This window comes from Ailuropoda melanoleuca, chromosome 2 (genome assembly GCF_002007445.2).
Source record: "Ailuropoda melanoleuca isolate Jingjing chromosome 2, ASM200744v2, whole genome shotgun sequence".
Classification (NCBI taxonomy): domain Eukaryota; kingdom Metazoa; phylum Chordata; class Mammalia; order Carnivora; family Ursidae; genus Ailuropoda; species Ailuropoda melanoleuca.
The window spans coordinates 76,293,078-76,308,922 of NC_048219.1; the positions used below are offsets into that span (position 1 = coordinate 76,293,078).

At 39.0% G+C, this 15,845-nt stretch overlaps 1 protein-coding gene across 1 annotated transcript; it reads right to left on the bottom strand.

Annotated features, from left to right (window-relative positions):
* Positions 1–683: 683 nt before the first annotated feature.
* On the bottom strand, positions 684–8,349 carry TAF13 (TATA-box binding protein associated factor 13). Its single transcript, XM_002919198.4, has 4 exons — positions 8,271–8,349; positions 7,297–7,375; positions 3,982–4,079; positions 684–1,932 (listed from the first exon to the last, which is right to left on the bottom strand). Exons 1-4 carry the CDS (start codon positions 8,295–8,297, stop codon positions 1,762–1,764), a joined length of 375 nt encoding a protein of 124 aa, XP_002919244.1. The 5' UTR covers positions 8,298–8,349; the 3' UTR covers positions 684–1,761.
* Between the last annotated feature and the right edge of the window lie 7,496 nt (positions 8,350–15,845).

Genomic DNA, 15,845 nt, shown 5'->3' on the forward strand with positions numbered 1-15,845 from the left:
GACAGAACTGGCGCCCTCATAAAAAGAGGAAGAAACAACAGAGCTCCCTCAGACAAGTATAGACACGGGGAGAAGGTAGCTATCTGCAACCCAGGAAGAGCCCTCATCAGACCTCAACCATGCTGGCACCCTGATCTCAGACTTCCAGCCTCCAGAACTGTAAGAAAATAAATTTGTTTCAGCTGCCCAGTCTGATATTTTGTTACAGCAGCCCTAGCTAACTAAGACAGGTACCAGGATAGTTCCCCTAGTGCCAATTTTTACCAGTTCTTTCTTCAGGGTGAAGAACACCGATTAGCAAAAATAGCGATATACTGAGATGTTATTATCCCACTCACTTTCTTGATCCCAGCTTAGACTGGAGTAGCTTTTCAATTGGTTTTTCCTTTTTTNTTTTTCCTTTTTTTTTTTTTTTTTTTAAAGTAGGCTCCATGTCCAATATGGGGCTTGAACTCATGATGCTGAGATTGAGAGTCACATGCTCCACTAACTGAGCCAGTCAGGTGCCCCGGTTTTTACTTTTTTAAATAACAAAAAGATCAGTCCAGCTATCTTGAATCTCATTATCAATTCAGGAGGATTACAAGAATATAGAAACAAAGTTTTTAGTGAGATTAAGCAGCCAGAATTATATTACTAGTAATGGGGAGAAAAAGCTGATAAATCACAGTCAAATTCAATTATTAGTCTAATTTTTCACTTTACTCCTTGCATCGACAGATTAAGAAGGTGAAATTCTCCTACATGCTGATTTATAATGTTTATAAGCAGCACACAAAACAGTTTTTCAGAAAGAGTAATAATCAGTGATCCCTTTAAATGCAGTTTTAATCCTTATTTTAAACTAAGTGCAATAATTTAATACAATAAGCTAAACACACACAAAACTTGTATATCCTGAACTACAAAAGTGGTTTCCATAGCCATATATGGTTTTAGTCAAGTACACATTTCCACAATGAACAAGTACTAACAAATATGTTAATAAAACACTATCCCCAATGCTTATCCCGCCATCAGCTTTTTAAGCAATACCATTCCTACTACTTAAAGGATTTATTTTTAGAATGCTTTAATTTGACCTGGGAAAATGAGATCTCTTAAAACTTGACAACGAGTACATTATAAGCCCAAAAGGTTTTAAATCAAAAACCTTCCAATACGGAAGAATTCACATGAAACTTTTAGTTTAAAAAATAAATCATTCTTGTAATCTAAAGAATATTAAAAACAAATATCTTAGATAAACATTCCTACAAAAGACTATTATTTTCTTGTATCATCTTCTCTTTAAAAAAACAAACCAGTTAACTATCTTTCAATAATCTCTTAGACTACTGTAGTCTAAAAACTTTAGAATACATGAAACACATCTTAGCAATCATAGTCAAAGGTGCCCTATAAATTTCATATATTCAACAGCTATGATATAGCCAACAATGGCACAAACACACCCAATACATAAATACTACTTCATCATTTACAGTCAAAAGTCAGAGGGAACTGCATGGTTTGCAAGGTACTTCAACTTACATGTGGTCATTAAAACCCAGTAAGTAATTCAAGTATAGTCATATAAGGCCAGGCAATTCAAGGCTCAAATATCACTCTAAAATCGAAGACATGAAAATAAAAGCAGAAAACTTTGTGTTTCTCCATCTTGCATACACATGGCTAGATATCAGGACCTCACTGTGGGAAATATACAGTTATTATATATGGTTTCCTCAGAAGATAATGAAGCTTCAGAAAGTACAGGTGTCAAGATCCATAGTTTGCTTCATCAAATGCTTTTCTAGCTCGTTTCAACTCTTCATTCATAGTAAGCAAGTCTTTAACCCTAGCAAACTTCCTTGGGTCCTTTCGAATCAAGAAGACGATATCTTCAACTTGTACCCGACCTTGTCTTCCAATTGACATTGCCTTGTGAGTCTATTACAAAGAAAAAAATTAAATTAACTTAAAACAAATCTAATATTTTACTTTTTTAATTTCCATTTACTTTATACTGATGAGATTGAAGATCTTCTAATTTTTATAACTATTCATTTGTGAATTGTCTTCCTATTCAAGTCCTTTGTCCACTTTCTAATGTGTTATAGGAATGTTTCTCTTATGGTTTGTAGACATTTTTTAATACTAAGGACACTGAAACTATCAAATCTATTGTTTCTTTTTTGATCTATGCAGCTTTTATCTTCATTTTTATAAAATAATTCTATAATTTCTTTGTAACTGCACATTTCATTTAAGCTTTCTGTCTCAGTAGTTGATAAATAGTGGTAGGTTTTCTCAAATTCAAATAAATCTCATCTCCTATCATATATTCATCCTGTACAAAAACAACGGTTTGGGGTGCCTGGGTGGCTTAGTCAGTTAAGCTTCTGCCTTTGGCTCAGGTCATGATCCCGGAGACCCAGGATGGAGCCCATTGGGCTCCCTGTTCAGTGGGAAATCTGCTTCTCCCTCTGCCCCCGACCCTGCTCGTTCTCTCTTTCTCGCTAACTCTCTCTCAAATAAATAAAATCTTTAAAAAACAAAGGTTCATCATAGCATTATTTCTAATGACTAAAAAAGGGGAAACTAAGTATTTAGTAAGGCATTAAATAAATTTGGGCACATCCATTCAATTAATATTATGAAGCCATTAAAAATATTATAGAGTGTTATGCAAGGACATGGGGGACAGAGTTCAACTTAAATGAAAAAACAGGCTCTAGGACTAAATATACTGTACGATTTCAATTTAATGAAGTTTAAAAATACGTGCAAAAAAACCAAGAAAATATTCACCAAAATCTCAGCATTAGTTGTCTCTAGGTGGAAGGATTAGAGATTTCTATTTTCTTTCCTGCACTTTTTTTTTTTTTAAGATTTTATTTATTTGAGAGAGAGAGGGAGAGGGCATAAAGGGAGAGTGAGAAGGAGAAGCAGACTCCCGCTGAGCAGAGAGCCTGATGCAGGGTTCTATCCGAGGACCCTGAGATCATGACCTGAGCCGAAGGCAGATGCCCAACCAACTGAGCCACCCAGGTGTCCCTTTCCTGCACCTTTTTATACTCCCTAAATTAATCAGTATTACATTAATAAATGGAAAAGAATTTTTAAAAATGCATACTCTTTGACACAGGAGTTTTACTTCTATTATTCTGTACTAAGGAAATAATCCAAAACACAGGGTAAAAATTCATAGGAACACAACCAAACTCAGTATTCCCATCCCTGTGACTATATCCAAGGAGGATATGGGAGGAAATTTCACAAATACAGTCATACAAAATTATCTATTCACTTAATAATCTGTAAATAACTTATACAAGAGAGAAATGGTTAAATATATTAGAAAACAATTTCAATGAATTTTATTGAACTACTAAAATAATTGTGATTAGAATATAGGAAGTAAGTACTGTAAAATTTTGAGTAAAAAATGTTTACCATGATTACCACTATGTAAGCATTGGATACTTTTTTTTAAAGATTTTATTTACTTATTAGAGAGAGCATGAGCAGAGAGAAGAAGAAGCAGACTCCCTGCTAATCAGGGAGCCCAATGTGGGGCTCGATCCCAGGACCCCGAGATCATGACCTGAGTTGAAGGTAGATGCTTAACCAACTCAGCCACCCAGGCGCCCCAGCATTGTATACATTTAAATCGATACTGGAAGGGAGAAACTTACATTAGATGATGGCATTATGGTTAATATTTTTAAATTTTATTCAAGGATCTTATAATTATGTCCTTATAAATAAAATTCAGGAGAGGGTAGAATATTTTATGTGTACATTACATATGTACATGTGTGTATGTTTACATATCTATGTGTCTTTAACGATAAATAGTAATCAGTAACTTCCACAAAAAGGCACTCAAATGGATAAGCTTATTTCAAAAGGATGGCATAGCTCTAGCCTTGACTGAAAGTTAGAATTTCAAATCTATTACTCAATTAACTAAGACCAATTACAAAAAAATCTTACCATTTCAGTGATGAACTCTATGACAAGGTCTTCAAGAATATCCACTGACTCAGTATAAGGATTCTGGTCATCCCCAAACCCATACATCATACATCGCACTGTAAAAGAACAATCATTTCTGTTTACATGAATAAATTTAACAATTTTACCAATACTTTTTTCAAATTAGAAATGGACCAAGTTAGAGAAGATACTTGTAAAAACATATTTACGTTGTATCTGCAAGTATGGACCTTGGTGCAAAAGATTTTAACCACAATCTCATAACTAACTGTTCCTATCTGTCATTCCCTAGTAGGAACTCCTGTTCCCTCCCAGCTACTGAACCCTGACATCAATATTCTTTCCCTAACCTCTAGTATCTATTCACCAACAACCCTGGAATAACTTGAAGTAGGAAACTCTATGGCAGTGACAGGATGAGTAGCAATGGCTCAGCCCTTACTGGGAGTGTTCTGTGTGTATATGGTGTGTGGTGAGGGGAGGGCAGTGGGGCATTGGAAAAGAGAAGGCAAAATGCTTTCTTATACTAACATAGGGAAAAGGACATGAGAGAAAGTGCTTCAATTACTTCTTATATGAAGAACAGGGTAATCAAATGGAGAAAGCAAACTATGTAGAATCTTGATATGTCATTCCCTAGATCAATGCATTGCTAACAAAGTCCTTTCAGGCTTCACCTGAAAGTACCATAGAAAATGCAAAAGAGAAAAAAAAATTCTAATACAGAGTAATAAAAATGAAACTCATTTAATCCTCACAACAATCCTTTTTAGTAAATACTATTATTATTCCTATTCCATTTAGGTGAGAAAACTGGGGCACTGAGCTAAGTGATTTACCCAAGGTCACACAGATAGTAAAAGACGAAACCCACATTTGAAGGCAGCTGACCTGGCTCCAGAGTCTATATTCCTACCCTCAAGGGTATTACACTTCATGGTAGTTTAAGGCAGTTTAAGGTAGTTAAGGATCCATATGGATTACCATCCTATAGTCTATAAACCCCCAGTTAGTCTATGGACAGGCTTTGAGAAATCCTTGAACCCTTCTGAAATTATATGCAAAAATTTTATATATTATTTGTGTGTGTGTGCACTGTTCTGCAAAGAATAATCAACTCTTACCAGATTCTGAAAGGGGTATATAAATGTTTAAAAAAAAAAAAAAAAAAAAAAACAACCCTGTCATAGGTTGGAAATGTTTTGTATCCTGACCTAAGTGGTGGCTGTAAGTATGTGTAAATACATAAAATTCATCAAGCTGTTCATTTAAGACTAGTACAATTTATTTTAAATACAGTAAAAACAAAACAAACAAACAAAACCCCAGGACACTTCTAAAGAAATGAGTACATTAAGAATAACTGCTATTTAGGATAAGCAAAAGCTGGTAGAACTGAAAGGAGAATTAGGTATACCAGGCCTAGGGAGGAAAAGAAACGGGTGATTTGGAAGTCAGGCTGGGATAGAGGTATCCCTAGGGTTTAAACTGGCAAGAGCCTTTAGGTCCAGATACAGGGGATACAAAACAAACACAAGAGCTAATATTTTTTCTCCGTTTTGGATTCTGACAAATTTTTTGCCTCTTCTTGAGATAATTTCAGACTTATACAAGAGTTGCAAAAACAGTACAGAGCTCCCAAATACCCTATATCCACCATCCCGATGTTAACATCTTATAGAGCCACAGACATTTATCAAAACTAAGAAATTAACACTGATAAAAGTACAGAATTTACTCAGATTGTACCAGTTTTTCAACTAATGTCCTTTTTCTATTTCAGGATCCCACACTATTTAGTTATCACACCTCCTTACTTTTCACTAAGCAGTGACAGTTCCTCATACTTTTCTCATCTTTCATGACCTTGACACTCTGGAAGGATACTGGTTAATGATCTTGTAGAATGTTCTCCAATTTGGGTTTGTCTGGTTTTTTTCTCATGATTAGACTGTGGTTACACATTACTAGAAAGGGTACCATAGAGGTGATGTGCCCTCTTAATGCATCATATTGGAGGTACATGATGTTAATATATATTACTGGTGATACTGACTTTGTTCATTTGGCTAATACTTTAGACATTACTTATCTGCCAGGATTCTCCATTGAAAGCTTACTATTATTCCTTAAATATTTGAGGAAGATACTTTGTCATTAACATTTTGACTGGCATAATTCACCAGTATGTAAGTTGCATTTGGTTAAAGGGTTTGTAAAGATACAAACAAATGCCAATGAATGCTTTGAAACTTTGTGTTATTGTAGCAAAAAATTTTTTAAAAAAGTTTAGGAGAACAGATCTTGGCCAGTAAGGTATATCAAGATTCAGGTAAGACAAGGAGAAGGCTGTGAAGATTCCAAATTCTTATCATCACAAAAATAAAGCAATCCAACTACAACAAAGGTTTCTACTGAGAACTGACAATGCAAACATCACCCTGGATTGCTCTGGTGTGGAAATCCCCTTCTTAGGCTGATATAAGAAATAACACATACAAATGAAGTAAACAGTATCGAAGATGGATTAAGGATTGGTCAGCTTTAGGTGAGAAACTGAGATATGGAGGATTTGAGTCATTAAAAAAATAAAAATATAAAGACCTACTGACTACAGTTTCAGGAGCATTTGGGAACCACTTGTCTGACCCAGCATAAATAAACCATGTATTCATGTGTTGTCTCATCTGTCAACAGTCAGCCATAACTATGAGTAAAGGACCCACGTTGGAGAGCACATTGTCACAGTGCCTTTCAGGAGCTGGCTTTGACCATCACTAGGAACAGCAGCTCTCCCTCTTACTGCTGCCAAAAAGAGTCAAACCTGTCTACTGAGGGAATACGCTAGAGAACCAATACATTATAATCTCTACGTCACTGTAATGTCTTACACTGTTCATCACCTTTCTGTCTTGTCCAATGCCTTATTCCAAAGCCCCAACTTAATTCCTTACTCTCAGTACCTGTCCCAGGATCCATCAAAACCTTTGACTTGTAGTCAAAGGAGTTCTGCTGCAATAATAAGTGACACAAAAAGTAATGGAGGTATGTTCTAAGGCCCTGTATTGAAACACTGATCACATTTCCTCACTTAAAAAAAAAAAAGTGTATACACACACACCCACCTACACACATTTAATTTAGGGTTAGAATCACTAATATCTACGATTCAGAAGTTAAAGAGAATTTTATAGGCAAATCTGAGAATATTGCCCCCACAGAGAAACACATTCAAAACATTAATCTACTTTGAACAGACATGTCCAAAAGTTTTTATCATCTGTAATTAAATCATTGTCAAATATTACTTACATTCTTTAGAAAAAAGTCTCTTCCTTTTGCCCTGTCCGCCTTCTGCACCTCCTCCAATTTCTTCATTTTCTTCCTCAAACTGTAAGTTAAAACATATATACAGAAATGTCAAGCACTGCATTTGATCTTTAAATAACATCAATATTTTTTTCCATTTTCAACACTGATATCAGGCCGGAAAGCCTAAAGAAAGCAGCAAAAAATCATGAAATCTTAGCATTTTAGGAGCCTTAAAGACTACCCAGTCCAACTTCCCACTCATGCAGAAATGGCTTCTACAACGTCCCTAACAAGTAATCCTACTGCCTCTCCTGGAGGAGTTTCAAAGACCGTACTTTTTTTTTTTTTTTAAACCAACGAGTTAGCCTATTACCACACAGTTTTACTATTAAGAGTTCGTATTAACAAACAAACAAACAAAACTAAACCAGAGTAGATATTGAATCAAAGTGAGCAAAACTAATATTTACTAAGCACTGCTTATACAGGGCTAGGAACTTTCTTCAAATAAGCCTTAACCCTATTTTATGACACGAAAACCGAGGTTCAAAATTAAGTAACTTGCTCATAGATAACAGATTTTGAAATCCAGGTTCCCTGACTTTCGGTCCATTATTTTCCCACAACTTTACAGTAAGTACATAGTTTTGTTACCAGCTGCAGTGTTCGTTCATAATGAGAGCTAACAAATACTAGCTTCGTCCTCTGATGACTGTCCAGGCGATTCAAAGAGTGTTTAGCAAATACAGACCCAAAGCAAAGAACAAGGAGCCACCTTCCTACTCTTCCTTCACATCCTGCCCCCGTACTAAGAGATGAATCCGAAGGGAAAGGCTAGCACGGCGTGAACCGCCCGAACTCTCTCGAGTGCATTCGCTATGGAAAATCTCGAGTGATTCTGAACTCGGGCTCCGCTTCTGTACCCCAGGGAGTGAAGAAGAAAAGAGTGGGTTGGAACAGTGGTGGTCACTCACAGTAGGGTCTTCCTCCTCGTCTGCCATGCCACCAGCCAGCCTACACCGCTCCGCCGCCTCGCTCCCAGCGGGTTTTACTATTTCCTCTGCCTCACTTCCGGTGACGCGCCGGGCGGGGCGGGGCCTAGTTGGCCGGCTGGTGGGGGAAGGTTCGCGGAGTATAACAGCAGACGCCGGAGGAGTTTAGGGAGAGAGGGATAAGCTCTAGTCCCTGTGATCAAGATCACGGATTAATTAAACATTAACAAAGAAAAGGAAATCGTAGTCTGAGCGGTGTGTATCTTGTTGTGGCCCTGAATTGGCTCCATATATCGAATCACCGCTTCCTGGTTCGGGGCTGTGAAGCTATGCGTCGTTGGGGGTGTCGTCCGTGTATTTTAACAAGTGGCATCTCATCACTTCTGTCCTATTCAAGAGAATTCAATTAAGTTCAGCCTACACTCAGGGAGAGGGGATTACACAAGAATGAGTATATCAGGAGGCAGAGATCATTGGGGATTATATGATCTGTGAATGTCATTTCACAATAATAAAGGAGACATTATACTTTCGTTATTTAAGGAAGACTGTTGAGTCTGATACGATTGAGAGTCGCTGTGTTAGGTAGTGATGAGACTCTGGCCTTGTCCAGGGGTTCAGGTAGAAAACATTCACAGTGTCCATTATCAAGGGATAGATAAAATGTGCTGGGTGCACTCCCAGAAGTACTATGCAGCAATCAGAAGTAATAGACTAACCATGGACAGAGCTTAGAAACATAGTGCTAAATTTAAAAAGAAACACAATGAGATCTATGATGTAAATTAAATCTAGAGACACACAAAAAGTAGATATTTTACAAGAACAAATAAAAAAATAGACATACATTGAAAGTTTGTGGGGCAATGCACAGATAACAGGTGGAGGACTTTGGAAAGGCCAGTTACGATAGTATGTCATGAACTGCAGAGCGGCAATACTTCAACCTTCTGAACCTGAGATCCAAAATATAAAAGTTATGAGCAGAGCCGAAATAAAGCACAGAGAGTGAAAATTCACTGTATGCTTCTATGTAATTTTCAGGGGGGATTACCAGAGCCAGCAGAGCCAAGTTTGTTAGGTGGCAATGCAGGAAATGAGGCTGGAATGAAGCTGGAGTGTGAAAGGTCTGGAATGTTCTCTTCAGAGACTGAACTTCACACTGCAGAGAAGGAACTTTAGGAGGTAGAATTTACAGGACTTTGTGTCTGAATGAATCTGAGAGCTATGGAGAGAAAGGTTTACATCCAGATGGATGGAACATTATTAATGTAAATTGGAAAGTGAAATGGGAAAGCAATTGGGGCAGGGGGAGAAAATGAACTCAGTCTAAGAGTCAAGAGATGTCCTATCGACAGACAGACGTGCAGGCCTGGAAATCCTCAGAGAAATGATCAAAGAAAATAGTGTGGGAGACGTCAACACAAAAGTGAGAGTTTAAGGCCTGCACAGCAACAAAGGCAAGAGAGAAGGGGGGCAAAGGGCAGATCCTTCGAAATGGTTCATCAAGAAACAGAAAAGACAGAAGGAACGGTCCAAGAGGTAGTGTTGAAATAAATTTCTAGACCCACAATGGAGCCTTTCCTGCCCCAGGTGTCATGTTAGCAAATGGAAACTTAATCACTCTGTTTGACCAGAAATGCAGCATATTCCTTAGTCAATCCCCAAATACCAAGCCAGTTCTGGGTTTTCTCACTCCAAACAAGGTTGACTATCAGCCAGCCAATCAAATATTTTCATTTTTCTCTTTCTTGTTCTTTATGCTTTATCCTATAAAAGCATTCTGCTTTTCACCCCATTTTGCAGTTCTCCAAGACTGTCCGCTTCATGAAGTGTTCAAATCCAAGGCTTTTTCCTAAGTCTCTTTAATCATTCTTAACAGTAGGAAGAGATAAAGAACAAAGATAAAGAGGAAAAGAAGAACGTATTTTGAAAGCCAAAAGAGAAAAAATTTCAAAAAGAAGCAAGTGGTCAGGAGTGCTCTGTGCCACAGAGATTAAGAGTTTTAAGAGATTTAAGATGAGGCCTTGGATTTGACAGTTGGGAGGTGGTAAAATAATCTGGACAAAATAGTTCCAGGGGAATAGTGAAGATGGAAGCCAGATTATAAGAGGTTAAGGAATGAGTGTGTAATTGGACAAAGAAGGATAGAAAAGCAAAGAGAGGAAAACAGCCTCACAGGGCAATAGGATCAAGGAAGGTGGGCTTTGAAGAAATGATTACCAAATGAGTAAGGCCGTGAATTTATGCTGGACACTTAGCTAACTGTTAGAAAATGTCAGGTTTTCATTATGGCAAAAAAATGGAAGGAGCTTCTAAAGAAAAGGTTAATGACAAAAGAGATTTGTTCCCAAAAGAATGGAGTCAGCAGAGAGGCCGACAGCAGTAGCTGATAGAAGGGAGCAGTAGAGCTGAGTTGTGGGAGAAAAATTTGGACAGCAAGGCAGTGGGAGGGATTATCCGAAATGAAGAAAACAAGAGACTGGGTGGTGAGCTTGAGGCATGTATTAGGATGGGATAGGAGAGGGCAGGCAGGTAGTACCACCTAGACCCCAAATCCAGGAGAAGCCAAGCAGTCCCACCTTCACCCTGCCCCCACCCTGCACCCCACCCCCACTCCTTCCCCTCCACCCCAGGGTACGAACTTCTGCAGTGCCACTCCCTGTTTGGGGCTGAGTGAGGTAGTGTCATTTTTTTAAGTGGCTTTCAGAATTTCTACAATAATCTTGTGCAGTCTTAACCATCTGCTTCTTTACCAAAGAATGCCTATACTCTTTGGTTAAACTTGCATCTGGGGTCAGAGGAGTCAGTTTTAAAAATCCTAGCTGTACTTGGGGCACCTGGGTGGCTCATTCGGTTGAGCATCCCACTCTTGCTTTCTGCTCAGGTCATGATCTCAGGGTCCTGGGATGGAGCCCCGAGATGGGCTCCACACTCAGCACGGATCTGCTCAAGATTCTCTCTCTCCCACTGCCCCTCCTGCTACCACACACACACACACACACACACACACACACTCTCTCTCTCAAAAAAAAACCCCACCAAAATCCTAGCTGTACTACTTACCAGCCATGCTACCTTTGAGACAATTTACTTCATCTCTCAATATATCCCTTCCTGATCTGTGAGATGGAGATAATAAGTTACTAACCTTCTAAGGTTATTAGGAGGCTTGGATGTGTTAACATGCAGAAGGTGCTTTGAATTGTCCCTGGCATGTAGTCAACATTCTGTGTCAGCTGTTTTTATTCCAGAACCTATCTTTCAGCAGCATCTTCTGCTGTTCTCCTTCATGAACTCTACCTTCTAGTTCCACAAGACCACATTCAATTATTCACACAACAAATATTTCACAGGCACCTGTAAAATGTGCAGCACTGGTACGGGACTGTAGATAAAATGACAAACATTGAAAATACACAGTCCCAGGCTCATGAACCTTACAGTGTAGCAGGGGGACATGAGCTGAATAGATACTGTATGCTCTGATAGTTTAAGTGGGGGAAGGCAACTCAAGAAGGTCAGAGATGCCTTCCTTGTGCAGGTGAGGTTTGAGTTGAGACCTGAGGGATGAATGGAGTTAGCCAGTGAAGGAGAAAGGCAAGGTGTGCTGTGCCCCAAACTTATCCTGTGCTTTCCCATCTCCGTGCCTTTGATCACTCTACTCCCTTCCCACTAGAATACCTTTTTTATTGAAATGCTACATGGGCCTTTCCAGCCCAGCTAAAATGTCTGCACCTCCACTAAGCCCTCCCCCCCACCCCGGGCTCTCCAGCTAAAAGCACTTTCTCCTTTACTCTCCCACAGCACTTCATTTTCATTTTCCTTTGACACTGCTCACTTTCTATTGTATTTTCCGGTGACTTATACACACAGCTTATCTTTTCTACTAAATCTTATTAAAAACAGAGTCTGTTTCTCCTTCATCTTTCAGCTCCCAAAGGCTAGTACATTCCTTAGGCTCAGAAGTTCCGGAACAAATATTTGTAGCATAAATTAATGCCTGTTTGACATCCTTTTTCAAATATGTTGTAATTCAAATGAGGCTATTGTTGCAAGCTGAGCCTTTGGGACTGAACTTACTCTTTGGTTAAACCAGAATGCCATAGTCATGGTCCCCATGACTGATGAATGTTCACCACAGTGACCACAACAACCCGAACAAACAGGCCACTGTTCTTGACTGACAGGTGTTTGGCAACAACTGCCTGTCTTCCAGTAGAGGCTGAAATGAACTGAGGAAAGACTGTCTGAACTGAGTCCCTATTCAGTGGGGCTCTATTTATTTTTTGCAGTTTGGCTGCAAGAGCCAGTGGCCCAGGCTTCGGCCTGATGTAAGGCTATATGGGGCCTTCCAGGGTGACAGAAACAATAATGCTTGGAACAAAACCATCAAAGATTAGTATCAGTGGAAAGCATCCCAATTTGAAGCAGTGTGAAAACAGGGGCAAGGGAGCTTTGAAGTCAGGCAGACCTGGGTTTGGATCCTAACTAGCTATGTGATGTCATCCATGTGTCTTCTTTGAGTCTCAGATTTCTCATTTTAAAAATATTCTGCAAAACAGTTATAAAGATCAAAGATAATGTCATTACATACATAATGCCTGTGCTCTATTAAATGTGTTCATCTATCTTCTCCAATACAGTTTGCTCTCTGAGGGCAGGGACTCACTTTTGCCTCTATACCTGCAAAATCTAGCGAAGTGCTCAGCACATAGTAGATGCTGGTTAATATTTTTTAAACAAATGAACAACTGCAACAGTAATAACTAGCCTTTATGGAGTACTTCATGCCCGGTATTATTGTAAACAGTAATTCATTTAATCCTTCAACGACTCGAAAAAGGAGCAACAAATAAAACCCAATTTTACAGAAAGAAAACTTGAATTTTTTATTTTATTTTATTTTTTTAAAAAGATTTTATTATTTATTTGACAGAGATAGAGACAGCCAGCGAGAGAGGGAACACAAGCAGGGGGAGTGGGAGAGGAAGAAGCAGGCTCATAGCGGAGGAGCCTGATGTGGGGCTCGATCCCACAACGCCGGGATCACGTCCTGAGCCAAAGGCAGACGCTCAACTACTATGCCACCCAGGACCCCTGAATTTAATTTTTTAAAAATAAAATTCTTGTTATAACAAATTTTGAAGCAAAAATCTGGTGAGATTCGTTTTTTTCAATAAAAAGATAAACTACTTTATAAAACCTGGAAAAGAAAAAATGTGGTAGAGAGAGAATGAAGGACATAAATGTAAGAGTGGGAAGAAGGAGTAGGAAGATGAAGAAAGACACATGGAAAAAGAAGAAACAAATGGGCAAATTCTGAGCGGAGTATAAAATAACTACATAATCAGAGTAAGATATTGTGGTCTATCACTGTCCTTTGAAATAGTAATTAGCTAACTAGTCAGTCACTCTCCTCGGCTCTTCAACTGTCATGTCTTTGTCCTTAAACTTTATTCTTAAATTCTGAGAACAACTGGGGAAGAAAAGACTTATCTTTCAGAGAGTAACAAAAACTGGAATGGTTTTGGGGTGCCTGGGTGGCTCAGTCGGTTAAGTGGACAACTCTTGATTTCAGCTCAGGTCATGGTTTCAAGGTGGTGAGATCAAGCTCTGCATCAGGCGCCACAATCAGCAGGGAGTCAGAGTCAGCTTGAGGTCTCTCCCTCTCCTTCTGCCCCTCCCCCTGCTTGTGTGCTCTCTCGCTCTCTCTCTCTAAAATAAATAAATAAATCTTAAAATAAAAAATTGGAGTGGTTTCCTTCTAGTACAAAATGAGGAGATAAAGTTATCACCAAAACAGTAAATGGCATGAGCAAAAACTTTGCGAAAGCAAACAGTACATTTAAAGAACACAGAAGTCTTTTCACAGCTGAAGCTTAAAGTCTACCTAGGAGAACAGTGGAAAATGCTGCAGGAAGGCCATGAATAGCAGGGTAAGGAGTTAAACAATATTTAGCAGCCAGTGGCTGCTGTTACAGGAAACAACAATTGTGATTTTGAGCAAAACTTTCTAGTCTTCAGTTTAGAAGACCAGAATTACTGCTTGAGTGTGACACTGGGTAGTTTTACCCTAAACCTCAGTTTATCTCCAAAATAGGGTAATAAGGCACTTGTGAGGATTAAATAGGTGTGTTGGCTTTGGAAATGTCACAGTGTTATACGAATGTAAGTTTTCACTACTGGAGGATAAAATTGATGCTTAAAGAAGACCGACATGGTAAAATCACTAACATGATGGCTGCAGGATTGAAAAGGGAACAATCTGAATGACATCTTGAAAAAAGTTAATTGACTCAGAGATAACTTAAAAATTTAAACTTTAGTGATTAGGGGGAAAGGAATATTAATCATAGAAACTGGGAAATCGGAGGGGAATTGTGCTTGGCTTTAAACATTTCAGATATTAGAAGAACATCTATTAGAAATAGAAGATTGGAGCTTGGATAGGACATCGACTTAAGAACTCTGCAGAGGTAGTAGTTGAAACCATGAACAGAACAGGTCACCAAGCGAGAGTTAATAATGAGAAAAAGAGGGTGTAGGTTTCTTAGGAACATCTCTATTTAGCAGGAAAAACCTGAGTAAAGATAACAATTAGGTGTAGGCCAGTGAGGCTAGCACAGTTCAATAGTATCCAAAAAAGAGAAGTTTTTTAGTTGAAGATGAGCTACATGATTCAATCCAAATTAGTAAACATGAATTTATTTAGGACTTTGGGCTCTATGGGTGCAGGGAATTAACAGTCAGTTGCTAGTGATATTATTAGTGCTGATGCTGTTTTAGATAACAATTGACAAAAGGTTCAAAGGCCAAGACAGGTATTTTTATGTTGTTTTTGAGTGGTCCCCAAAGTTCATTTGGGGAGGCGGATTTGTCTCTGTGTGTATGTGCGTAAGTATATCTGGCCTTGTCTTAGGTTTTGTCCCCTATGTCTTCCTCCACACCCCCAGACCCCCACCCCGCATTTATGTATATTTTTGCAAGGAGTCTGTTTTCCATCAGGCTTCTTTCGGCTTGCCTCCCCACTCTAGCTCTTAGAAGAAGGCATTTTGGTAACTTTTTTTATCTGTAGCGAAGCAGGCCGCAGTCAGCAGATGGCACTGCAGCAAGAGGGGCACTGAGTTCCTTTCGGACCTTGTCAAATCACTGGTAACCTTACCTAGAATTTAAGCCTCGGAAGATTGAGTTGCACTCTAGCCGCATTTAATTTTTTATTTGAGAGACAGGGAGGGAAAGAGCGCGCGCGAGTAAGCGTGAGTAGGGGGAGGGGCAGGAGAGGGAAACAACCAGACTCCCCGCTGAGCAGGGAGCTTCACACGGGCTAGCGGGCTAGATCCCAGGACCCCCAGGCCCTAACCTGAGCCCAAACCAAGAATCTGAGGCTTAAGCGACTGAACCACCCAGGCGCCCCTCTCTGCATTTCAATAAAGCAGGTCGAGTTGTGCCCAATTAAAGATTTTGATTTACAAAATGGAACCTGTAGCTTTGTCTCCACTCTACCCCCATCATTAAACTATTGATATCTTTCGTCAGCTTGTGAAAGTTTTGTGA

What these genes read in the sequence shown, in the direction of transcription:
- TAF13 (XM_002919198.4), bottom strand. Translation starts at nt 8,297, where the DNA reads ATGGCAGACGAGGAGGAAGACCCTACT. An exon ending in ACGAGGAGGAAGACCCTACT is followed by an intron (nt 7,376 to 8,270) that starts GTGAGTGACCAC and finishes TTTAACTTACAG; the next exon opens with TTTGAGGAAGAAAATGAAGA. An exon ending in GAGACTTTTTTCTAAAGAAT is followed by an intron (nt 4,080 to 7,296) that starts GTAAGTAATATT and finishes GTTCTTTTACAG; the next exon opens with TGCGATGTATGATGTATGGG.